The sequence below is a fragment of the Myiozetetes cayanensis genome, unplaced genomic scaffold (genome assembly GCF_022539395.1).
Source record: "Myiozetetes cayanensis isolate MyiCay16 unplaced genomic scaffold, myiCay2020 scf3, whole genome shotgun sequence".
NCBI classification, from domain to species: Eukaryota; Metazoa; Chordata; class Aves; order Passeriformes; family Tyrannidae; genus Myiozetetes; species Myiozetetes cayanensis.
In genome coordinates this window covers 61,588,039-61,612,733 of record NW_026087521.1, presented here as the reverse complement: position 1 = coordinate 61,612,733, position 24,695 = coordinate 61,588,039, and the positions used below count along the sequence as shown (strand labels likewise).

The window sequence follows — 24,695 nt, the reverse complement described above, 5'->3', positions numbered from 1 at the left end:
TCATATTTCGTTTCAGAGAAATAAGACATCTTCAGTTTTCCATTCCACTGAATATGGTTTATGTTCTGGTGTATGGCTTTAAAAAAACCCAACATTATTATAAACTGAAAATTATAAAACATCAAATAACCAATCAAGCAAAGCCTGTGTGTGTGATTGCTTGTGGGTTGGTTTTTCTTTCCCCAGCTGAAATGGTTTGAAACTGGCACAGATTTGAGTAGTGTTATCATTGACCTGAATCTGCAATGTTGGCTAAAAAATTATCACCAGAAATGCCTCATAGCTCTACAGACAGGTTCTTTTGCCTCTTGTGCTGAAATCGGATCTCACTTAATCCTCTTTTGATGATGTTCTTTTCTTTAATAGCTGTGGAGGGAGTTAATGTCTTTAAGGGTTGTTACTGCAGGGAGTGCAGCGTCATGTTTAGGAATGACACCTTTCCTTGCTGACAAGTCCTCTGTTTTCCCTTCTGCCTCCAGCCTGGGTGTTGTGCTGTCCAGGGGCCACGGGGAGTACATTCTGCTGGGGAACACTTCAGTGGAAGAAGGTAGGTTAATCTGAAGGGGCCATGCTGTCCCAAGGGACAAGGCAGCTACTCTGAACTTCCCCACTTTTCTCCTCCACAGCCTGTATCTGTCTGGTACCTAACTGAATACACGTGTTATCTGCTTTCAGGTTTGCATGATCTGCTCCAGCCAGACTTGTCTTTAGCGAATGAATGGTAAGTGGAGGAGATCCTGTCAGTGACACAGGACTTTGTCATGATATTTGGGCAAACTTCCCAGCAACGTGGCTTGCATTCACCACCCTCTGTGGCCTAGAGAAAAAGCAGTGCTCTTCAGGGGCTGTACCTGAAAAGACATGATGGTCTCCAGGAAATGCATTTCCATCTCTTCCTTTGGGAGATCCCACCAAGACCTGGCACATCACTGTGCCAACAAACATCTGAGATTTATCCTCAGTCTTCTGTGCTCAGACTTATTTTTTTCCCCTCGTGTTGCTCAGAATTGTCTTACAAAACCTACAGTATGTCAGACCCGTCAGGAAATTTTGTTGCAAGCTTGGTGAGTGATTGAAATGCTTTTTTAAATCCTAGCTTATTTTTGGTTGGCATTCTTCTGAACTGAGCCTAGACCTAATTTCTAGTGAACATGAAGGTGATTTATGACCCCTGTTTCAATAGCAAGCAGAATTTACAGTTTTGCTTGGTTTGGATATGAAACAGGGTGAAGCATGGCACTTTCCATTTATTGCTGTGAGGTTTGGGGTTTTCATGAACCCAACATTCAGTTACACTCAGTCACATGAACCCAGCCTGTATCAAAGCCAAAATAACTATATTCAAGAAGCCCTGCACCTCTTCTCACCTCTCATTACACTGCTAAGTTTCACAGGCAGCGCATTTGAGACACAAGCAGTGACTTCTCCTTCTTCTACTCCTGACTTGGGGTGTCAGCTTACACACTTTACATATTAATTTCTCTTAGACTTCTCTCATAAATCACTCCTTTCAGCCCCTTTGTGAGTTGTAATTCTCTCTTATAACCCCTTCCTCTCCTGACAACGGAGCGGTCAAAATTGGAAGCAGGATTAGAAGACTGGTTTCTTTTATAATGCAGAGCATTTGTAACACATTCTTCTGCTTCTCCCCAAACCGTGCCCAGAGGCTCCTGCAGTGGTGTCCCCATGGGACAGATTTTCTTGTCACCACATCATACTGCAAGATCATTCCTCATCTCACATTTTGTTTCTCTGTCTCTCATTTTTTCTGCTCCTAGTCTGGTCTTACTCACGTTACACAAGACCCTCTGCTTCTCGGGTCTCTCCATCACATTGTTACGGTCTACAAAGACACATGTACACATCTTACACAACATGTAATACAGATAACTGCTGGAAGGATTTGGGGCAGCTGGGTTGCATTGTGAGCTTATGCTGAAGAGCATCACAGCAGCCCTACCAAGCTCAGCAGTCAGGTTAATTGGTGTTTGGTTTACTGGTAGGGTTTGACTTACAGCCACACTGTTAGATTTTGAGTGGGCACACCATGCAGCAAATCTTTGCAGATGTCAGGTTTCTTGCTGAATTGTTTTTGCAGTTATTATCTTCCAGGAGCATTTGGTTAACTGTGGTTTCTCTTTGCTCTTGCTTCTTCCTCCCTTCCCACCAGGATTTACTGCATCACCGACATCGATCCAGACCACCGAAAGCTCAGCCAGCTGGAGGCTGTGATCCGTTTCCTCACTGGAGAGGACGCTGACCTGGAATGTGAGTCCCAGGCACTGAAAGGGCCCTGCTGGGGTTTTCCTGTACCCATCACAGGGGAGAGGGGGCTATGACAAACTGATTGGTGTCAGACTGAGCTCTTTTGGCACCTGTTCACACAGGCAGGACTGAACTCAAGCCCAGAATAATTCACAAGTGGAAACAAACTGAGGATCCACTCCCTTGATTCCATCAGAGGACTTTTTTTTCCATTTCAAAGCTGAGATGTAACTCAGCCTTATTGGAGGTCTCAGCATAGGAAATACTGAAGGGTGAAAGGCTTGAAAGGAGCTTGGTAGGGGCTGCAAACCCAGATTGACCAGTTGGGCTAGACGGGGCGATGGCAGGAGGAGCCAGGAAAACTAGAGACTACTCAGCTTCCCATGGTCCCAGTCGTCATCCTCCAAGGGTTCACAGTGCCATCTAGGGAGATTCAGAACAGGGATTACCAACTTTGCTTTCCAAACACAATAGGTAACTGATCTAGGAGTAAAAAACTGTCACAGAGTGATTATCTTTGCTGCTCCCCCTGCTGCTCATCCATTGCACCAGGCAACAGGTTCTCCAGGCAACACGAAGCCACATGGGCAGCTGGTACAGCACCACCACAGTGAGATCTCTGTCAGGGGGCAGAGGTGGGCAGCTGTGCATGGGAACTCCTTACAGCAATTTAGCTTTAGGATGTCCTTCAGCCCCCTCAGTTGTGCAAAGTACAAGCTTTTGCATGTAGTGCTGCACCTGAGAGGCACAAACCTCTGGCACAAGAATGGGAATCTCCTAAAACTAAAATCGAATGTAATCCAGTAATTTTGCCTCTCTTTGCACTATGTGAGCAGACCTCCACCTGGCTCTCCTCAGAGCAGGCTGGAAAGAGGAGATGTATCAGCTGAAGAGGCCAGGGAGGAGGAAAGTTTCAGGAGAGCTGACTGTGAGAAACATGCAGACTTGGAAGTGCTGTGCAAGAAAAACAGATAAGGTTTGAAGACATCTTAGACATATGGGGCCTGGAGAGAGAAAGATCTCGTGGTGAGCTCTGATTTTGAGGTCTGAATTACAGCAAGGATGGAGAGAAGGATCCTGAGAGCTGTGACAAAGAAAGTCAGGTGAACTTGAGATAAAACATTAAGGGAGACTGGAACATCAACCCAGAAACACTGAAATGGTGGGGCTGTTTCCATCTAGGACAGCACTGAAAGGGGCATTTCTGCAATATGATGGTCATCATATTCTCACAGGAGATTGATGCAAGCAGGGCAATACAATAATGAAGCAGGTCAAGGAAATGGGGTTTGGGAATAAGTCATTTAGCACGTGATGATACTTTGAACTTTGCTAATCACTTCTTAGTTCCAAAGTGGATTAGACTGGTGGCCTGGACTGGCTTGAGCATCTAGTGGAAATCAGGACAGGACAGAGTTTTGTGAGGCTTACAGGAAGGAAGCAGAGCTAACAGAGAAGCCAGTGAGCACAGGGACAGAGTAGAGGCCATAAAGAAGTCACTAGTGATTTTGCAGGAAGCTTCTTAAGTGGAATGTGGTGGCTGGTATCCTCTCTATGGGATACCCAGAAGAAAAGTCAAAGTAGTGATTTGAGGCAGTGGCCTGTTCATTAAAGGAGATGGTTGAGTGAAGGTCTAATGAATAACTCATTTGAAAGCCTCTCACTTGCCTACACTTCTTTGGGCACCACCCTTCTACCAAGTTTGCAGGGGAACTGGTCTGATGACTTTGGACATTAGGAAGAAATTCTTCACAGAAATGATGATTAGAAACTGGAATAGGCTGCCCAGGGATGTGGTAGAGTCACCATCCTTGGAGGTGTTTAGGAAAGACTGGACATGGCACTCGGTGCCATGTGACAAAGTGGTGATCTGTCACAGGTAGGACTCGATGGCCTCAGAGGTCTTTTCCAACCTAATTGATTCTGTGATTTTGGCAGTAACATCTCTTCCTGTGCTCTCCACCATCCAGGGAGGTAGGTCCTCTTCTCTGCCCTGTGATGGGAGGTCTCCTTTTGTGCCACATTGCTCCATTGTCCTGGCCAGATAGATGTTCCTTACCAAGGGATTCTCTAAAACACCCTGATGGGAACATGTCTTTTTCTTCTGATTTTTGTTCTCCTTCCTTCTCAGGTGATGAGGAGTTGGTCCAGGAAGTGCTGTTTGATGCAGTGGTCACTGCACCCATGGAGGCCTACTGGACTACATTAGCCCTCAATATGTCCCTGTAAGTGTATGGGAATAAATATGGATAAAACAGCACTGAAGAGGCATTTTCAGAGTATATGGGCTTAGGCAGTTCCTGAAACAGTCACAGAGCCTTGCACAGCATACAAAATACTTCAGAAATAGCTCAAAAAGCTGATAGAAATAGCTCAGCAGCTTTAGAAATAACCCAGAAAGTGTGTCTCAGGAGTGAACTCCAGTAGGCTGGACCTCCTTGGGACAGCCTTTATTTTTGTGAGGGATTTTTTTTTAGTGAAGAAAAGGTAGTTTGGTCTTGTCTCTATGGGTGATGCCTTCAGACTGAGCCTCAGGAAGGTAGTGGACAGGCTGGCTTCACTAAACAACTTTCTACTTTGTTATTTCCAGTGACGCACCTGTTGCTTGTAGTATCTTGTATCATGTCACACAGATCTTCTTTCAGCAGACAATATGTTACCTACACAGATATATGGTCACAGAGCTCCTGTGTCAGTTACTGATATCCCTACCACTAACAGAGGTGGAGCCAGTGACAATCATTAGGATTAGGGTTAGGATACCCACCCAATTATTAGCACACCCTTAAACAGCTACACCAAAACACTCTCTTCAGAGACATTCTGCTCTGCTGCCCATCCTCTGCATCCCTGATCCAGCCATTCTCCCTCTGCAGTTCCTCTCCTTCACTTCAGCCTTACGAGGGTAGCCTGGAGCAGGGTTAGCACGGGGAGAGGAGCTTGTGATCTACTTAAAAGAGAATGAAATGAGCAAACTTCAAAGCTGGGAATCTAAGTACAAGTCTTAAGCCTGCCAATTGTTAGCCAGCAACAACCTGTTGCCATTAGCAGGGAGGAACCACTGTCACTCCTGTTGTAAATGGGTTATATTACAAATTAACCCTGTCTTCAGGTGTGGCTCCTAGTTTGAAAGGCTCCCACCCCGAGGAAAGGACATGGCTGTTCTTTTGAGAGCTGTTTGCTTCTGCTTGTGTGTTTCTGTTCCACAGGGACACTGAGGCAGGTGTTGAGATGGCATTTCTGGGCACTCGGGCTGGACTCATGAGGAGTGCCCTCTATGTGGGCTCTGAGAAAATTTCCAACAGGTAAATCCCTAAATTGATCAAGGGGTTTCTCTCAGTGTCTCTGAAGGGGCAGCATGAAATCACCACCAGCCTTAGAAATGTATTTAGGGAAACAGAAACAGAATGGAAAGAAGCAACACCTTGACGGAATTGGTGATGATTTCAGAGAGTCAGGATAGGGGGCCTTTGTCTTCCTCTGGTCCTTCTGAGTTTTTCTTAAAACAGTGTCCCGAAGTGCAGTCATTTAAATGGAAACCGTCAATCGTTCCCTGACTTCAGTCAGCCAGTGCAGAAAATGTCCACAGTTACTACATATCCTCAGGACCATTCTGCAGTGCAAAGGCTCTCTGCACTCCAGTGCCCCGGCGACATTCCAGCTTGGCTATATTTGATCTTTCTATCTCAGTTCCTCTTCCAGATTTATTCTGTCCTGCCTCCTACATTGCCCACATCCCAGCAGCATCCCAGTGCCTTCCAGTGAGGCATTAAGTGATGTGACTGACATCTGTCACGTACAATTCGTTCCCTTGTCCTCTCCCTCAAGGCAAAAGCATGTGTTCAGTGGAGGGTTTTGACATGGAAAGGGTATAGTTTGTGTTCTGTTGCATTTTGAATATGCAGGCTGGTGCATGCTGCTGTAAGAAAGGACAGGTCACAGAGGCACACCAGCAGATGGAACAGAAGGGGACCATGTTCATTGTGGTCATTAACTTCTTGGCAGCTGTTTCACTGTCCCCAAGTTCCCCAAACATAAGTCCTACATTCAAGCTCTGCTGTGCCTGAAAGGTGACACTTCTCATGTTTTTGAGGCAGTCTGAACAATTCAGAGTAATCAGTCACTGGCAACAAGGGAGAAAATGCCGTGTGCTGCAGGAGGCTAATAGGATGATTCCCTATCCCCCACTGCTCATCAGGAGCAGCTTTCAATGCTTTCAAACAGCCACAGTCACCACACTGCTGAGACAAAGCCCTGCACATCACACAGGAGGCGCTTCTGGAATCCCCTGAAAGGAAGGAACCATATAAATGAGTAATTATCATGACGTCAAAATATACAGCAAAACAAGAGCCTGAAAACAAAGGGATTTGCCAGCCAAGCTTTAGGGACCTCCAGGGAAACCAATGACCTGATTTTCACGAGGTCTCTCCTGAGCACTCACTGTTTGTCTCGTCATACCCCCAGGATACATCCTGCTGCCTTTAGGAGCACTCCTTTGCTCAAGCACTTCAGTCCCTGCATCACTTGGAATCATAGAACGTTAGGGGTTGGAATGGACCTTAAAGACCAACTAGTCCCATCCTCCCTGCCATGGGCAGGGACACCTCCCACTAGACCAGGCTGCTCAGAGCTCCATCCAGCCTGGCTTTGAACACCACCTAAATCAGGATATCCACAACCTCCCTGGGCAACTTGTTCCAGTGTCTCACCACCTTCGCAGTGAAAAATTTCTTCCTAATGCCCAACCTAAATTTCCCGTCGTTTAACTTGTACCCATTACTCCTTGTCCTATCAGTGCAGCTCCTAATGAGGGAGAATCTGTGGTCCCCTTCAGACGCCGGAAGGTTGTTATGAGGTCTCCGCTCTGGGAGAGGGGCTCCTGAGGAGATCGGGATTTGGCTACAGTGGCACGACCTTACGCTTGGGGTGGTTTTTGTTAGGAGACTGCCTAATCCCCCTTTCCTCAGCTGCTCCCCGTTCCCCTGCAGTAACTAATGGCCACGCTCCAGCGCCGCCTGGGCTCCCTTTTCCCGCCCGCTCCCACCTGCCGCGCTCCACCTGCGGCACTCCCGGCCCTGCCCCCGCTCCCCCTGGGATAACCCGCCCCGGTGGGGCAGGGGGACGCCTCCCCACCCCGCCCTTCCTTCCCGGGCTCCCAGCCGCAGGTCCCGGGAATCCGCGGCGGCACCGCCCGCCCGGGGCTCGACCGGGCCAACAGCGGCACCTGGCGGCGGCCCCGGGCCGGGAGCGGCCCCTCACGGCCAGGGAGGGCCCGGCCCTGCCCCGGCCCCAGGGGTCCCGCTCCCTGCACCCCCGTGAACAGCGGCTGCCCTGGGTTCTCTCCCGGCAGGAAATTCCTGACACAGAAGGACAAGGAGAGTATCTTCACTATGGACCACTTCCCTCTGTGGTACCGCCGGGCGGCCGAGCACCCCCCCGGGAGCTTCATCTACAGCATTGTCTCGGAAGACGATTCAGGTAACCCCAGCCTGAACGCAGAGCGGAGCAGAGAGAGAAAGAGAAACCTTTTCACGTCTCGCATCCCGAACCACGCCCATCCCTATGCCTTTGTTGCTGCTTCCCTCCCGGTGGGAATTGCTGAGACCCCATCTCTGAGTGTTACCATCACCCCAGTGTAGAGGCACAGAGGTCGTGGCCGAGATAATGGTCAGAGCAGAAGGACAAAGCTACGAGTTGTGGGGAAGGCAGCCAGGGCTGTGTAATGCAGGGTTACAGAGGAGGTGAAGGATGCGTGGAAACGCAGGGCTTGGGGGAGATGGAAAGATTTAGCGAGGTGGGAGCTGGGAAAACACAAGGTACGTGTGGGGCTGGAGAACACGTGAAACATGAGAAGGGAACAGGAGAGGTACTGCAGAAGGAATGAGACACATAGGTGTGGCCAGGCTGGGAAGGGAACATCAGTCATGCGGGATGACAGTAGCAGCTGGCACAGATGAGGGACCATCAGCACTCAGTCAGGAAGTCTAAGTTTAGAGGGTGTCATTTTTAACATCACCATTTTTCGTGACAGGAATGGATGGGTTTGTTATGGAAGATGGCAGAGGAAAGGGGTGAGGGGGAAGGCTTTTCCATAGCGTTGGTGCCCTGCATCCTTCCTACTAGAATATGGCATCTCTTGCTCAGTAAAGAAGTTCAAACACTAGAGGAAAGCAAGGAGTAGCTTTTCAGTGTCTGTTGCTTAGGGTGTTGGTTCCTGTGAGTATGCAGGGCCAGCCAGGACCTCCTGAAAGGCTGGAAGAGAGCAGAAGAGCCTAAAAACAAACAAACAAAACAAAATATTCATGTGAGACTCCTACACAGAAGGCAGAAATCCCCTCTGTGCTCCTCCCTGGCCCCTAGCTCTCCATCTCTGTCATGGAGCTTGGCACTTTAGCTGTTAAAGCTTTTTGTGGCGCAGTGGTGGGAGGCTGGTGGGTGGGAAAGCAAGTAGCAAAGTGAAGAAAACCAGGCTTGAAGGCAAGAGATGAACCAGGATGTAAAGCGAGAGAGGTGGAATGAAAAAATACTTGAAACCTCTCACAAAAACCTCTCTCTTCTACCCAGCACACTTAAATATCACTTAAAAGTCAAGTGTGAAGAGAGGGAGAGGAAAGGCAGGAGGGACCTTTTACTCCCCTGCATGCCACAGCGTTTGCTCTTTGGAATATGGGTTAGAAAACCAGGCAGTGACACCCCATGGGACTTCCTAGGGCAGCCATTACCCACAGCAGCCACTCCTGGCTTAACACTGGGCTTGTGGTTTGCTGAGGCTTTCTTAGAAGTCACGGGTAGTTATGTATAAAGACAGAAGACATGTAGCTGCCACTGGATTTTGGTTTACATGGCTGTTGGTCAGAAGCTTCAGTCAAGTCCAGAACCCCATTCACCTGGAAACCCTGCAGGCACACTGTAAGAAGTAGTACATGACCCTGAAGACCTTGTGCCCTAAACTGTAAGGGAGATTAGTAGTCTCTTTAGGGATGAGCAGCTGTGTTTAGAGGGACTGTGATCCATGAGGTCACACAATATGCCTGGAAAGAGCCAGGAAATAATACTCAGTGCTTCTGAGCCACAGGAGTTCACTGGAAAGCAAAGTCCAGGCCCTTCCTTGACATCTAATGAAGCAGGGCTGCTCCACCTTTTAGCCAAAATAGGCCACCCAGTTTCTTATTAAATTCTATTAGATGCTGAAGTCCTCTTTTCATGTTTTCCACGATTCACTGCCCAGTGACAAGGGGTTTTCATGGCAGATGGACTTCTAATCATATAAGAAGGAAAAGCCCCAAGAGCTCCCTGCTGGGAAGGAAACCAGCAGGGAATGACTGCAGGTCATCAGAATGCTTTATCTAGGGCACCTCCTTCTAGTGTGCAAAAGTCCCAGAGACAAAAAGACATCAGGGAACCCTCTGCATGTCAAGTAGAACTGTTCTTGCAGCCCAGTTCTCTCATGTGTTGGATGAGATTTTTTTTCTGGAGACACTAGATGTATTTTGCTTCTTTGTCCCATCTGAGGAAGAACAAGACATTTGAGATTCACCATAAAGGCAGGATCATGCCCAAGGCATGTGAGCATAAGTTGGCTGGGTAGTGTTTCACAAGGGTTTTACTATTTCTGACACCCTTGAGCAGGTTAATGTGGCTTTAGTCCAAAAATCGAAAAACAGTGAGAGCCTCCAGGCTAAACTGTGGTAGACACTGAATTGTGCTCTGGACACACTGGGTACCACCTAGAATGATGAAAGCAGAAATGGAAATCAGTAACAAATGCTGGAGCTGTTGGCAAAGAAAGAATCCCTGATGCATCTGTCTGAGCAGGAGATTTCCATGCAGCCTGCAAGGAGGGACTCAGTTACAGACTAGATCGATCATCCTGACCTTTAAACTGTCCTCTGGCAGTTACAGGAGAGGTGCCCCAGCTGAAGCTAATCTAACAATTTTTTAAAAAAATACAGAAGTGGAATCTACCACATGGACAATTGCAGACTGAAACAACTGCACTAACACAGGGAGAGGAGGTGGGGTTCAGTTGCTTAAGCCTATCCAGCCATGTTATTTTAAATGCCCTGTGGGAGCTGAGAGATCTGCACAGGGCTGGCAGATGTGACACAGGACTTACAGGATGCTTAAAACAGCAGCTCAGAGATAATCGGGAGACCCTGGGGCATAACAGAGTTTAAAGTCCCAGAGGACCTGGTTTCCAAAATGGAATGCACCCTGGAAGTACCTGGGAGTGCTTTGTCTGCTCTGCAGTTTGCAGTGCTGGCCTGGCTTGGGTAACTGAGCCAGACATGAGCCCAGCCTTTACTGTGTAAGTGTTGTCAGAATTACCTGTCCTGCTGCTCCTCTGTCTACAGAGTTTAGATTGGTGCATTAAGCAGAACATCTTTCTGGCCTAAGAGAGGCTCTACATGTCCAAAATCAAGGAGACCAGTCCTTTACATTTTATCTTAGAATCATGGAACGTTTGAGGCTGAACGGGACCTTGAAGATCATCTAGTTCCACCCACCCTGCCAGGTGGTTTGTCCCCTGCAGGGACACCTTCCACTAGACCAGGTTGCTCAAAGCCCCGTCCAGCCTGGCGTTGTACACTTCTTTTATGCTGAGGATGCTACTTTTATCATGAGGCATCACCTATAAGACCAAAATAAAAAAAAAAAAATCTACTCATAGCCCATTACGTTAGATTATGTGTCTTGAAAGATGCAGTCCTCGAAACTCTGGGATGTTTTAGAGTTGAGGCTTGGGTACAAACTGTCCTGGATGAGAAAATGTGTGAGCCAGCTGCTCCTGCTGCATTTCACTCCTCTCTGGTGGTGAGCTAACCAAGCCTGCTGTATTTGTGTCTTGACAGAGGGAGGTGACCTACCGAAAGTGGTGACCGTGAGCACGGCTGTGTCTGTGTCTGTGGATGGGAAGATGGGGATTGCTGCAGGTAGGACATTCTGGTGCCTCTTTTTATCTTGAATGAAACGGCTGCTTTTTTATATGGAGTGTGGGAGCTGAGAGCTGTTAGCTTGTCATTCAAGGGAAGTGATGGGAGCCACAATAGATTGTGATGTTGAAAACTAGGCTCAACAGAGAGAATAATAGAGCAGGTACTGAATGGCTGACAGGCTTCTGAAGGGGGAACTGGCTGATTGAAGGGAAGCTTCCTGTTGTCATTTCCATTGCTGGAATTTGTGGATTGAGACTCCTTCTCTGGAGCATGAGGAGGTTGAGAAGTCCATAAAACTCTTTGCAGGAGACATTTTGGTTTTGGAAAAGCATTATGTTCATGCATCTCCACTGTTATCTCAACTGAAAAACAAAGTTTTGCTGGTGGAACAGGTGTGTTGCTAGATCTCCAGACCTACAGATTGCCAAACTTATTGTTGTATCTGAGCCTTAAACTCCACTTGGCAGACCTTCACTGGACTCTGCATCTACTTTTGGAAAATTCTGTACAGCATGTTATTTCCAGCAGAACCCCAAAGCTTTTGAAGATTTACCATTTTCTGTATTAGTTGCTTCAGCCTTTATGGAAGTACAGTAAACTCAGAAGTGAAATAGAGCACCCATTTAACAAAAAAAATCAACATAAATCAGTAACACTGATGTCATACCCAACTTAAACGCTCGGCATAGGAGTATTGGGGTAAGAGAAGATGTAGCTCTTATCCCAAATTTTTTTAGAACCTGGATGTGTTGACCAAGGGAAGAGGTTGATGGAACAGGTAACGGAGTAATTATCATAAGAAATACATTGTAGTGCAAAGCTTCTTGTGAAAGAATGGTTAGTGTTAGTGGAGCCTTGCATGGTGGAAGGAATGACAGACAGAATGGATACCAAACAACAACTTTGCTGTAGAAGCATCCAGTAGAGAGAAGGCCTTACTGCAGGTACCTTTGGATCACAGGGGCTGATACTGCTTTTGCCTAGGCTGGGTAGTATGCAGGGAATGATCTTCCATACTACTAGTCAGTAAAACTGTGGGAATTTATTGTCATCTGATGAAGTTTTCCCTAATTTCCAGGCTTCCAGTAAGTTCTAGCTGAGAGTGGTACTCTTTAAATATTACCTGGGCATTAAGAAAGTACTTATAAGGTGAAGGAGGGGTGTTATGAAATAGCACTTTTCACTAATAAACCAGCATGTTAAGCCCAAACCCAGAAAATTGTTATGAAGTCTGTCCAGAGACTCCTGTAAAATAGAGATGGTTTCAGCAAAGTTCCCGTTAATAGGTGCTTGGATCATAGAAACTGCTCCCAAACATGATACTAGTTGTACCCAGCAGAGAAAGAAAGAGCACTGAAACTGTACCAAGGGTCCTTGTGCAGCACTGGAGCATTTTTCTAAACAGTAATTAAGGAGGACAAAAAATATTTAAAAAAAAAACAAACATGTGTTTTTCATGGTCTTTTTCCTTCCCTTTCCTGACCTGCGAGTTAGAGCAGAGGCACAAAGGCAGTTCATCTGGCACCCAGCATAGATATAGATACAGGGAAGGAAACTTCGTGGTGGAAGCGCTGGAGCAAGAACAAGTGGCAGGAGGATCTGCCCCTGACAGAACCATTTCTCTTCTGTCAGCAGCGCTTTTCACAACCCCTGTGGAGATTTCCACCCACTCAGTTATGCGGAATACTGAATTGACTGTCTGTGTGGACATGCTGTGAAGGGGCAGGATCCTTCGCAGAGGGTGGAAAAACCAGCAGAGGATAGGGAAACAGATACTGTTAGAACAACAACAATAAGGTAAAAAATCTGTCATTTGTGGAAACGATACAGAACAAACCAGTGTTCTCACTGGCAAACACAGAAGTTGAGACACACAAATGAATTTTCAGTTGTTTTCATCCCTTAAAGGTACCATGGTCCCTGTCACTAGTGGGCCCGTTAGGTGACCTGACCACAAGCATCTTCTGTTCTCACACATGGTGGATGTTCTTCATTCCTGGTTTCTTATGCTTTGATGAAAACTACCCATCTTTCATCCACGGTGTGGGCTCAATGGCAGCATCCAGACAATTACTTTCTCCCAAAAGGTCCAAAGTCCTTCATCCCCCTATTGACTTCAGCAGGAGTGCCAGTGTTTGCTGAGGTATGGCCATCTGTCATTTTACACCATGTTTGGGGGGTTCAGAGAGCAAAAAGGTGCTGTATCCTTTGCTTTGTTTCCAGCAAAGTGACTAGGCTCATCATCTGAACCTTTCATGCTAGTAGTCATTAAAAAAAAAAAAGGACAATAATTGTGTCACACTACTTATTGAAATACTATTTTTTCTTGAGAATGTCAGCTTTGAGAGTAAGGATGTAGGTCTCACTTCATCTCCCCTCACATTAATATTCTGAGTGCCTAGATCCTGATTCTGGGGACTTCATCCCACAGCAGAGTCTCCAGTTCAAATGATGCTGGGCTGTGCTACAATACCATCCTGAGTACAGCAGAGAGGTAAAGGAAGGGGAGACACAACAAGAGGCAATCAGAACAGAATGGAATGCAGATTGTTGTTATTATTATTGTTATTCTGATGGCATCAGCCCTCAGAATATGGGATTGATGCTGTATTCATTTAGGGTTATGATACTAGCAGAAGTTTGGTACCCAGAACTGGTTCAGAGAAAGCCAAATATCTGGGTAGACTTGTGGTTTCTGAATAAATGCAGTCACAGTTCTATAGAAGGGGAACAACAGAGACTTTTTAAGTGCCCCTATAAAAGAACAAGTGGTATGAACTGGCCTGTCATTCTGCCAGTGATCATTACTGTCACTTGTTTGACTTGACGGTGCTTGAGGGGATTTGTAAGCGCTTTGAAATGTTCACTATGCATGCAGTGAAAAATTAAGCTCCAGGATTTACAGCCATGCCCATGGGGAGGGAGCACCCTCAGTGTCCCCGTGGGGAGAACATCAGTGATGGAGTGTTGGGCCCCTTTTCTTCTGGCAGATGAATGTCAGTCCCTAGCCAAGGCAGAGTAAGGCAAACTGGTAAAATCATATCTCCAGGAAGATGACACAGGCCTGGGTGCTGTCAGGGAGTGAGGGAGCAGTCAGATGGGATTAGAGAGTAGCCGGTCTAGAGGGCTGAGAGAAGGGATGGAGAGGGGAATACAAGGGCCTCCTTCCTCCCATTTCAGTCTGGTTTAGCTCAGTGGGAGATCCCAGAATGTGTTTGAAGGGAGTCCAAGCTGCTCCTCTTGCCATTACAGATGCTGCTCCACACATGGACAGGTGGGGAGGTGGCCAAATTCATAAGAGAAAAGCAGTGTCCTCTGCCCTTCCTTACCCTGCCTCTCCCCTTTTCACTCATCCCTCTCCTTCCCCCGTGGGCCAATCCTGGGGCACAAGGTGGGTGCACAGAGGGTCCAAAGTATGGAGCCAAGGCAGAGTCCACTTGTGTGAGCTGAGCTGGTGTGACCTCTTGGGTGGGAAACCACACAGTGAAACCCCCCCAGCTTTACTATACCTGTTTCTTGGAACTAATAATATCTACCTGCTATGTTGTGCTTTGCCACTTCAAAGCATTATGCAAACATTAAGTAATTCCTGGATGATTAACTATAATTAACGAGAAGGCAGCTATTCTACTGGGATGTCAGTCCAGAACCTTTCACGCACACTAACTTTGTTGGAAATGAGAAATAAGGCATGGTGATGGCACCCTCCCCAAGCCATGTCCTGCCCCAGATAGCACTGTCATCTGCTCCCTCCCGTGAGTCAGTAGCCTGGGGCTTTCTAGTCCTCGGGGTGCAAGGCAGAAATCACATGGAGTTGCTGACAGAAGCTTTTAGTGATTTAAAGCCCCAGTGAAACTGCTGGAATCTGCACAGGAGTTCAGCTGTCACTCTGGGCTGTGTCTGACGTCTCTTTCATTGCCTGACCTTCTTGCTGTTCAACTTCCATGGCTGTCAGCTGGCTGCCAGTCCCGGCAGGGGCAGGTAGGGGTTTCTTTCCATTAGGTTCCTGGCCATGGTTGTCATGTTTCAGGGGTGGGAAACGGATGGTGGGGCATGCAAAGGCTCCGTGGTGCCCAATAAAAACAATCCAAATGGGCACTTGGGAGATGCAGGTTTGTTTTATACCACACTCAGCTCCTCTGTTTATATTGAAGGTTAATTTTCTTACCAGCAGTGATTGGAGCATGGTGAAATCGTTATCCCCTGACACCAGCAGTATATACAGATGTATTTGGAGAGAGCTCTAGGCAGGCTCAGACAAGGGCCAGAGAGGAGAAATATTGTCTCTATTCTAAAGAGAGAGTTTTGGGACACTGAGTTATTAAGACCAGTATTTTTGGAAGAGCTCTGTACTCACAGCAGGAACAGATTAAAAAAAAAAAAAAAAAAAAGAAAAACTTAGGGTTTTTTTTTCAGAGGTATTTGAAAACAATCAGTCTGAAAAGTAGATAATGGGAAGTTATTTTGCCATTTTACCAGTGGTTAAAATTCAGCCTCTATCATTCTGACGGAAGCTCTTCATTTGAAAAGTGATTCCTGGCCAGCGTGATGTCTCTTCCTTGGTCTCCAGTTTTGGCTACCTGCTGTCTGTTACCAGCAAGCAGGGACAGGAGCTGCAGGTGGCTTTTTCAGCAGTTCTGTTGCTGTGGCATCTTTTCAAACTCATCTACACACAATTCTATATTCCTACAGTTTTGTTGCCTGGATGGATAAAACATTTCAACCTTCTCTCTGGAAAGTGGTAGTTGCTTCCATAGAAGCTGCTAAAAGGCATGGAAATGAGCTATAATAGCATAAGCATATTTTACATTGGAATAGCTGCATCTAAGCTAGAGAATTAATGTTATTTCCCCAGTCTGGTTCAGAAACAAGCAGAAAGTTACCCATACAAAACTTGAGGGCGGCCGATCTCTTGAGTGTGTGCTGCAGTATTCGGAAGGAATGCTGTCCCTCTTTTGATGCTGAAGGTTGTGCCAAAGTTGTCCCTGGGCAGAGACCTCTGTCAGCTCTTGATGCATCACCAGGTGCCTTTATGGAAATCACGGTCCCCCCAGAATCCAGTGGTAGGATGGATAAAAAGAAGGAAGACTCCACTCGTTTTCAGCCCTATCACCTGCTATGTTTGGTTTCCGTCTGATGTCAGCCCCTTCTGGCAATCCCCGAAGCACAAGCAGTTTCTCCCTCATCCATTTGATCTGACAGAATGAGAGACATCTGAACGGGCCGTGCCCTGGCACTGAGTCATAGGAAGCATTGGGGCACTGCAAGGCAGAAGTGCCGATGATTTTAGTGCTAACAGCAGCCCTGCCTTCTCCACCTCTCAGGACACCTGTCTGGGGCACATTTGGAGGGTAGAGCAGGTAGTTCATGGGCCATGGTATCCACATTACATGGTGGCACTGGAGTGCCAAACCCAGTGTTCATTACACCCTTCATCTACCCATCTGCCTACTGTCCACTGAGTTCTGCTTCTGTACTGAGCCCTGGGGGAGAGGCCTGTAAGCATACAGGCTGCTTCTTGGGGTGTTTCTGGGGCAGACACAAGCTGATCTATGAGCCAGACAAAAGGGAGGTGGTTGCATTATTTTACGAACTTTGCCTTTCACCAAGGTTTGGTGTAGGTGCTGGAGCCACATGGTTCCCTGTTCAGAGCTGATTATCCTCCAGCCACGACAATAAACAGGCAGAAAGAGCAAGCATCTGCCTACAGAACTCCAAATAGATGTCTCCATGCGTAGACAGTAGCTGGCAACAAGAGGGGAAAATAAGTTGATTTTATCCTCAAAAGAATGCTAAAAGTAGGCATGTGAGACATCTTCCATAGTGTTCTGTTCACCCTGGCTGGACCTTAGCAGTTTCCATTTCTTCCATGGTGTATCTGCTGTCTGCACAGGCTGTAAGATCTTTAGTACAGGAATGATGCCTCCTCCCTGTGTGTGCAGACATTGCCTATTGCCTTGGGAGGAGTCCTTGTCTGGGGAACAAGTGAAGACAATAGCCAATTCTGTAGAATAAATATTTCCTTCTAGTCTCTACTGGAGTGCCAGAGTTTGCACACTTTGTGTACCACTTCCTGGGAAAAGAGCACTAAGTGACTGATCCCCCCGTTCCTCAGCCCATGCTTCACCCAGCACAGAGCAAATGCCCTCACTGTGGGTGGGTGCCCATGTCCAGGCCCTGCCCTCACCAGCCCTTTCTGAGAATTTTCTCAGTGGGACACCAAAACAGATTGGGGGATTTCTCTTGTGGGATCTGGTGAGGCCTCTCTCCAGAACATCCTCAGTCCTGCAGCCTGTTCCTGGCTGGAGCTCCAGCCCAGGACCCTGTTCTTGCCTGTGTGTAGCAGGAATCTTCTAGCCTAAGGTTATCCATCACCACTGCCTCTACAGCTCCTCTGATTGCCATGGTTGTCACTCTTGAAGGGAAAAGAGCCCTTGACACCGGCTCAGGAGAGACTTGCATATAGCTGGATTTTTTGGATTGGCACCCGGTGCCTTTGCCATGTTCCCTTTGCTTGCAAATTATTTGATATCATTTTAATTCTGAGCCGAATTAGAGCAGTGCATGGGTTGCCATAGCAACCATTTCCTTGTGCCTTTTGGTCTGACTCATTGCAGACAATTACTCTTGCGCTCCAGGATTCACAGATGTGATAGGAGAAGAATCATGTGCTGGGCTTTCAACTTTTTTTGCTTTTAATTTCCTTCTCAGCCTCTCTCCCGTTAACTCCTACATAACCAGCATCAGCAGGGACCTGTATCTCTGCCCAGGGCCTCGTGGCCCCAGGGGAGCCCATTGCAAGTGGAGTAAGTGTAGATGCACAATGTGTGAGGGGATTTGTGTATATTTATATACATAAACAGTTTCTCTGCGGTGTGTGGCTGGGATACCTGTCTGAATGTCTGATTAGGGATGTGCACAGATATTTATACCCATGGAGAGATTTGCACTTATTCCTGTCTGTGGTGGGGCTATGTGCTCCCACGTGTTTTCTGCGTGTGCACATGGGTATGGACATGATTAATCCCTGTGGACGTGGAATTTTACCCACTGTGCAGGGTCTGTCAGCATAAACTGAGTATTTAGGGGGACTGACAAAGTGCGAGGGGCACAAACGGTCCAGGACCTTCCATTTGGAGCTGTGTGGAGATCCCAATGTCGAGCAAGTGGCACTGACACCTCTGACCAAGCAGGGTCCAAACCTAAATCCCTGTGTGAATTCAAGGACAGTACATTACCTTGCTCCCATCCCCAACACCCCATGTCTGTGCATCTGAAGTCCATGGAGTAAGGCAGAGTTGTCCGTGCAAGGACTGCAGCCTTAGCGGAGCTATAATCGGTGTCATGAGCTGCATTAGGACCTGCAGTTCAGCAGAGGAGCAAAGTCACGTGAGAAGATGCTGGAAAGGATCACACAAGCATATGTGATCATAAATATGAACATAAGCTGTCTGTAGATATAAGGATGAAGGTGGCAAATATCACAGCAGAGGAGGTTATAGGAAATGTCTGGTAAGATGGTTTAGCTGAAGTTCAGCCAAGGCACAAGCAGACAAGTTTTGCAGGGTGAGAACCACAGAAACTTAGCAGACCTGAGTACAGCTCCAGTCTACTCCTAAGATACATTCTTTTCACCACCAAACTCAACCTGAATTCTTCTTCTTCTGCCCTACCTATCGCCTCAGGCACACATCTCCCCATCATAAGCCCATAGAACAGGACTCTAACTGCCATCTCTTTCCCCTCACAAGACCTTTTTCTTCTCCTCCTTTCCCTCACTGGGATGCAGAAACCCCACTTGTAGGATCACAGGATAATTCTGGTCAGACTTCTGAAGGTCTCTAGCCAACTTCCTGCTCAAAGCAGGGTCAGCTGTGAAGCCCAAACCATTTGCTTAGAGCTTTATCACATGAAGAGTCCCAGAAATATTTCGTGTTCCTCCCTAGTGCTCTTGCCCTGTGCTCTCCCTGGCTGTACCATGCCGAGGCTGTACTGACAGCCATTCCCTTTCTCCCTGTCCTCATGCTGTGTGAGGACTATCAGTAACTCTCCACTGCCCACTGGGAGCTGTGGAGGGGCTGAAGAGAAGGTGGTTTGCAGTGTGCATGGGCCCAGTGTTGGATGCTGAGGTGCAGAGGATGTGAGAGGAGTGGAAGGGAGGCATCCTGCTTCTACATATGGGAGAACCCTTGCCTGGAAGCCTTGGGGAGTTCCAGGCTTTCCCAAGGCAGTGTGGAGGCAGGGAAGAGAAGTTCTGTGTGCGGGAGATAGGCAAGGTGTGGACTACACTGCTGCCCAGAGTGTGTGGAGGGTGTTCTGCTGCTGGCAACTCAGCACTGCTTTCACAGGCAGCAGTGCTAAGTCTGGAGTGTGGGGAGGGAGCAGTTGAGCTTTTGGGTACAGTGTGAAGCCCCCATTTCTGTAAAGAGCCCAATTCTCTTGCCCTCCATCTGTCTGCCACCACAGGCAACTGCTTAGGCTGCTTAAGCTGGCTCTGCAGAGAGCCTGTGTGGAATGGAAAAAGAACAGACAGCAAAGAAGATTGTCTTGCCTTGCCTTACCTTTTAGGGGTCAGGAAATGTAGGGATAAAGCGAGGATTGCTCACAAATCAAACTAAGTTAGACCTTGCAGGGCAGGTTAAAACAAAAAGCTGGAGATCCCTCAGCTATTTGAAAAGAAAAAAAAATAAGAAGAAGTAGGGCCACATCTGGGCAATAAGAGTGCAGTTGAGATCAAGGAGTCTATAAATTGAGCCAAAACCAAAGAGAACTCTGTGCCCAAGTTATTGATAAAGACAGAAGTGTCGTCCTTGGGTAAAGTAACAAGCTGACTGCCATGGATAAGCAACTCAAGCTGCTTAGTGCACTCACAGTGCTGGGCCTGGGTGCTCTCTGGCCCTGGGAGCGCTGGCACGTGGAAACACAGGCTTATAGCAGAGGGCTTTTTTCAACTCTGCCCACAGTGGTGACTCCATGCAGCCTGGAAAAGTGAACATTCAGCAGTTAGGATTAAGGAAGGACGAGAAATAAGTTTGTCAGGCCTTTAAGTGGGACCTCTGTAATGTTTGTAGCACTTCTAGAGGAGATCTTGAAGGAAATTATAATTATTACCAAGCAGTTAGGAGAAAAGGGAGTCAGGCAATATGAGGTTATCAGTGCTGGATCACACCAGACTAACCCAATAGCTTTCTTTCAGATGATTGTTTTCGTGGAAGGCAAAAGACATTTCAAAGGCCTCATCTCTGTATTTTAGTAAAGCACTTGATACAGTGCCACGTAAGAAACAATTAGTTGAACTGGAGAAGATAAGAAAGGCAGAGGAGTTGTGAGGGGCAGGGAGGGAGAAATTAATCTGGGAAGACAGCAGCAGCAAGATCACCTATCAAAGTCTAGCAAAAGGTTACTTGTTACACTCCCTTGTGCTCGCCCATGGGATTAGCCTTTGCTAATATTAACCTGAGACCCTATAGCTATAGATAGTGAGGAAGTACCCTGATAATTCAGCACGAGAAGGCATTGCTAGTGCAGGGAAGGACCAGGATATCATAGAGAAAGCCTTATTTGACCTTGGCAGGAGTACCAGAAAGAGAATGAATTTCAGTAGTGCGACAGACAAGGTCATATGCTTGTCAACTAATAATAGAAATCTTCTGTAAGCTGGGAACTCTGTGAGATCTGGCAGAGAGCACAGCAAGCAGGACTAGAGGCAGTTCGTGTCTTCTGGGAACTGTTAGGCCAATTTTGCCAAGACTCAGTGAGGATTCTCCGTCTAAGCTGTATTGCTCCCTGCTGTCCACATAAAATTCAGGGAACCTTTTCGTCATCTGCCAAGATGTGTCCTGAGATTTCCTGCTGAAAGGCAGCTGGGTAGACTCATTAGGTAAACATATCCTGAGAAAACTCAGGAAAAAAATCCTGGGATGGTGTGGTGGCGTGATGGAGAGTGAGAAGTGTGATGCAGTTGTGGACAAAGCAAATGCTGTTCTAGAAAATAGTTAGGGAGGTTCTCTCCGTGGGTGAATGCATTGGCACTCCTACCCAAAACTGTGTGAGACCTCTCCTCTAGTTTGCATTACAGCTTTGGTCAAAGGAATACAGGCTAACACAGCAACAGACAGGATGAAAAGATGATGAGAGGAAAGGGAAGTCTGACTTTGTGAGAAGAATCTGGGAGCACCCAGCTTGTTTAACCACATGCAACCAAACCACAGTGGATAGGACTGCTGTAATAAATGCATCTTGGAGGAAACATTAAAACTAAAGCACATGGTTGTATGATGATAGTGTAGTACAGATTGACAATGGAAATCTTTAGGGTGGAAAATTAGAAGAGGGTTTCTACCTGTTAGGGTAATGCATCTTTACCCAGAATATGAGGTAAAAAGACAAATGGGTTTAAGCTGGAGCTTGAGAAGTCTGTAAGAAGGAGATGGTGCCTTGACATAGAAATTGCTGAGACCCTGTTAGTCTACCATCCCTTCTCCATCACCGGGGAACAGCTGAGGTCCCTGGTCTCACCATGCCGCAGTACAATAATCAGCAACAGACAAGGTGCAGGATGGTCACTCAGGGAACTCCCTGAGGGCAGCATTCCCTTCGGGCACAAGGCCGGGCCTTCTTACTATGTAGTTCACACACTCCCTGCTTTTAGTCATGACTGAATAAAAATATGTTTGTTAATGCAGCTGAAAGCCCCAGCACAGCACCTGGAAGGCCAGAACGCAGGGCTGATCTAAACCCTTCTCTCAGCCTGTGGCAGTGTGGTGATTTCTCTTGACTGGTTTAGGTATTGCAAATATTAGAGAATTGTGAGTAGAGAAACCCCTGCTTATGATAACAAGCCCTTGAAAAGCAGATGGGGATGTGGGGGCTGGTGTGTTTTGTGGCAGCTGAGAAGTGACAGTTGAGCAGAGCAGAGAAGGGAGAATCTGAAAAGCAGCTGGTCAGAGGCACTCACTGAAAAGGAATGATCAGTCACAAGAGGATGAAAACAAGGGGGAGAGAGAAAGAATAACTGGGGAATCAAAAACATGTATGTCCAGTGGGAGAGATGTGAAAAATAACCATATGAGGCCCTGAGTGGATGAAAAAAGTGGAGAATGCTAGAAGGGGACCATCCTCTTAAATAAAGGGCTAGATTTTTTCTTGCTAAGATTTGCATAAATCTGGAGGCTCTTGTATAAAATGCAGTGAATTTATACTATTATAAAGGTGGCTATGAGTGGGATCAGAACCAGCTACCCATAATCTGGCTTCCTCAAAATTACTAGTTAGGGGTTTGCCCTAGTATTTCCATATGACTCCATCTTTAAAGTAGGAACAATGTTCACACAGCCTAGTGAGTGTGCTGTCAGATAGTGGTTGGGAGGAGTAGGGAAAGGTAATATTTATTATTTTATGGCAAAATCATGTAGTATCTACAATAAAGAGCACAGATATTCATGGACAAGGAGAATACTTCTAAAAGGAGGAGGAAAAACTGGAAACACTGTGACAATAGGCTACAGTGTTGTTCCAGAGGTGAGGAAATGCTTTACAGGCAAAAGACTCAGTGAACTCAATCTGCTTATTTTACCTAAAAGAAGAGTGAGAGATGATTGGATTTAGAATACAAAGTGCCCTCATGGGGAGAGGTGCTGGTTACTGAAGGTTTATTTTTTTAATCTAGGGGAGAGAAGCATAACAAAAACTGTGATGGGAAACCAAATAAATTCAAATTAGTTAGTAAGCATGAATGCTAACAGTGAGCATGAATAGTTACTGTAGTAAAGTATGAAGAGAAACGGGATTTTTCCCTTTCTTGAATGTTTTTTAAATCAAAGGTAGATGCCTTTCTGGAATATTCAAGTTAGCTTCATATAAACACTCACTGTTGGTCTCTTTACGGGATAACTTCTTTAATTTCTGTTTCATAAGCTAAACAGATTGAGCTTTTTAAGCCTTTCACAGGAAGGCATTTTCTGCCACCCTCAAATAGTGTTTGTGGTTCTTTTCCACACAATTTCCAAGTAGCGTGCAATACGCAGAAGGTCAGACTGGATGATCTAAAGTCCCTTCTGGCCTTTGTATTCTCTGAATCTCTGCCTCTGTGAATTCATTAATGTTTGCAAGCTCCCAGAGAGCTGCCAAAGGCAAGCACTATAGAAATGCAAAGCATTGTTGTTTCTCTGCATATTTCCCCTGAGCTTTATGCAGAGCTGGTTGAATATTGCAGGGTACGGTCTGTGTGTGCTGCCTCAGATGAAATACCTGCATTCCTCGCTCCTTCGGCACCCTTTGCGACTTGATTTTCCACGGCTGTTGTAACAAACAAGTTTATTCCCGAGTTAGGACGCAGAAAAGGCAAATGCGAAGGGGCAAATCTCTGCTTGGAGCCCCGAGCAAAGAGCGGCACGTTGTTGTCCTGGCCCAGCAACTCCGTGCAAGGCAGAGTTATTCTTAGCTTGGCTTTCTCCTTGGCTCCAGGTGCCCTGCACGTGGCCTCTGCCTGGCTGCAGCACAGCATCACCGTGGCAAGGAGAGATCTGGCCCCTGTTGGTTGCTTTTCCCCCCACACCATCCTCTACAGGGAGAAAAGCTGTGGGTGTGCTGCCTTGTCCCCAGATTTGCAGGGCTCCTATAGATGGGAAGAGATCTCCGAAATGATGCGGGAAATCTTTATTTACTTGCACTTCGTTCTGTAACCGTCCTCATTGGGGAATGCTTATTCTTTTTGTTTGTACTGTTCTTGGAGGGAGGGCTTTTTGGTCCTCAGAAATCCCATGCTAGGATTTGCGCTTACCTGATCAGAGGATAGAAGCTGACCCTCTGACCTGTGCTTCCAATCAGAGCCGGCAAACGCTCCTCAAGCCAGCACAGCAGGCTGCTGATGAACAAGATACTGAAGGGGAATTCTATTTTATAAATTTTATATGTTATATATACTTAATTACATGGTTATATATGGTGTTATATGTGTGCATGAGTAGATACATAAGCAGGACAAATACATTTGCCAATATAAAATAATAATCAAATTATAATAATCAAATTGCAGAAAATTACAGCCTGCTCCCAGATAGTTCATGAACTGAAAAAGCCTGGAGTCATCAGATGAGTGTGTTGGCTTTGCTTTTTTTCTGCTCTGTGTTTCTGGTATCATATGAACTGCTTAGTAGTATCTGTGTGCACTCCTCTACCTACATGGCAAAATTAGACTAAACTATGTGTCATAGACACCATACCATTAAACAATAATGGTGATTCTCCTGCAGCACATACCTTTTTAGCAGCAGAGATGCTTCAGCTCCTATCAGATTAAGAGTATCTGGATTCTGTTCCCAGTTTCTCTCTGAAGATCAGCCTGAGACTGACAGGGTGACTTGAGTATAGCAGTGTGAGTATGGTGGCACAAGGGTTTGCTTGTGGTGGGGCTTAACATCTTTTGTGGTTCCACTTGCGTCAGGATGAGCTTTTTCTCGCAGGATGAGAATGTGATGAACTGTGTACGCT

The 24,695-nt window shown here is 46.6% G+C and overlaps 1 protein-coding gene across 1 annotated transcript in view; it reads left to right on the top strand.

Annotated features, from left to right (window-relative positions):
* Positions 1–24,695, top strand: part of CACNA2D4 (calcium voltage-gated channel auxiliary subunit alpha2delta 4) — a 114,981-nt gene that overhangs the window by 37,917 nt on the left and 52,369 nt on the right. The window contains exons 18-24 of the mRNA XM_050325557.1: positions 480–547; positions 676–721; positions 2,171–2,268; positions 4,397–4,490; positions 5,475–5,570; positions 7,619–7,746; positions 11,121–11,201. Of these exons, the coding sequence (XP_050181514.1) occupies positions 480–547; positions 676–721; positions 2,171–2,268; positions 4,397–4,490; positions 5,475–5,570; positions 7,619–7,746; positions 11,121–11,201 (611 nt within the window). The remainder of the gene's footprint in view (positions 1–479; positions 548–675; positions 722–2,170; positions 2,269–4,396; positions 4,491–5,474; positions 5,571–7,618; positions 7,747–11,120; positions 11,202–24,695) is intronic.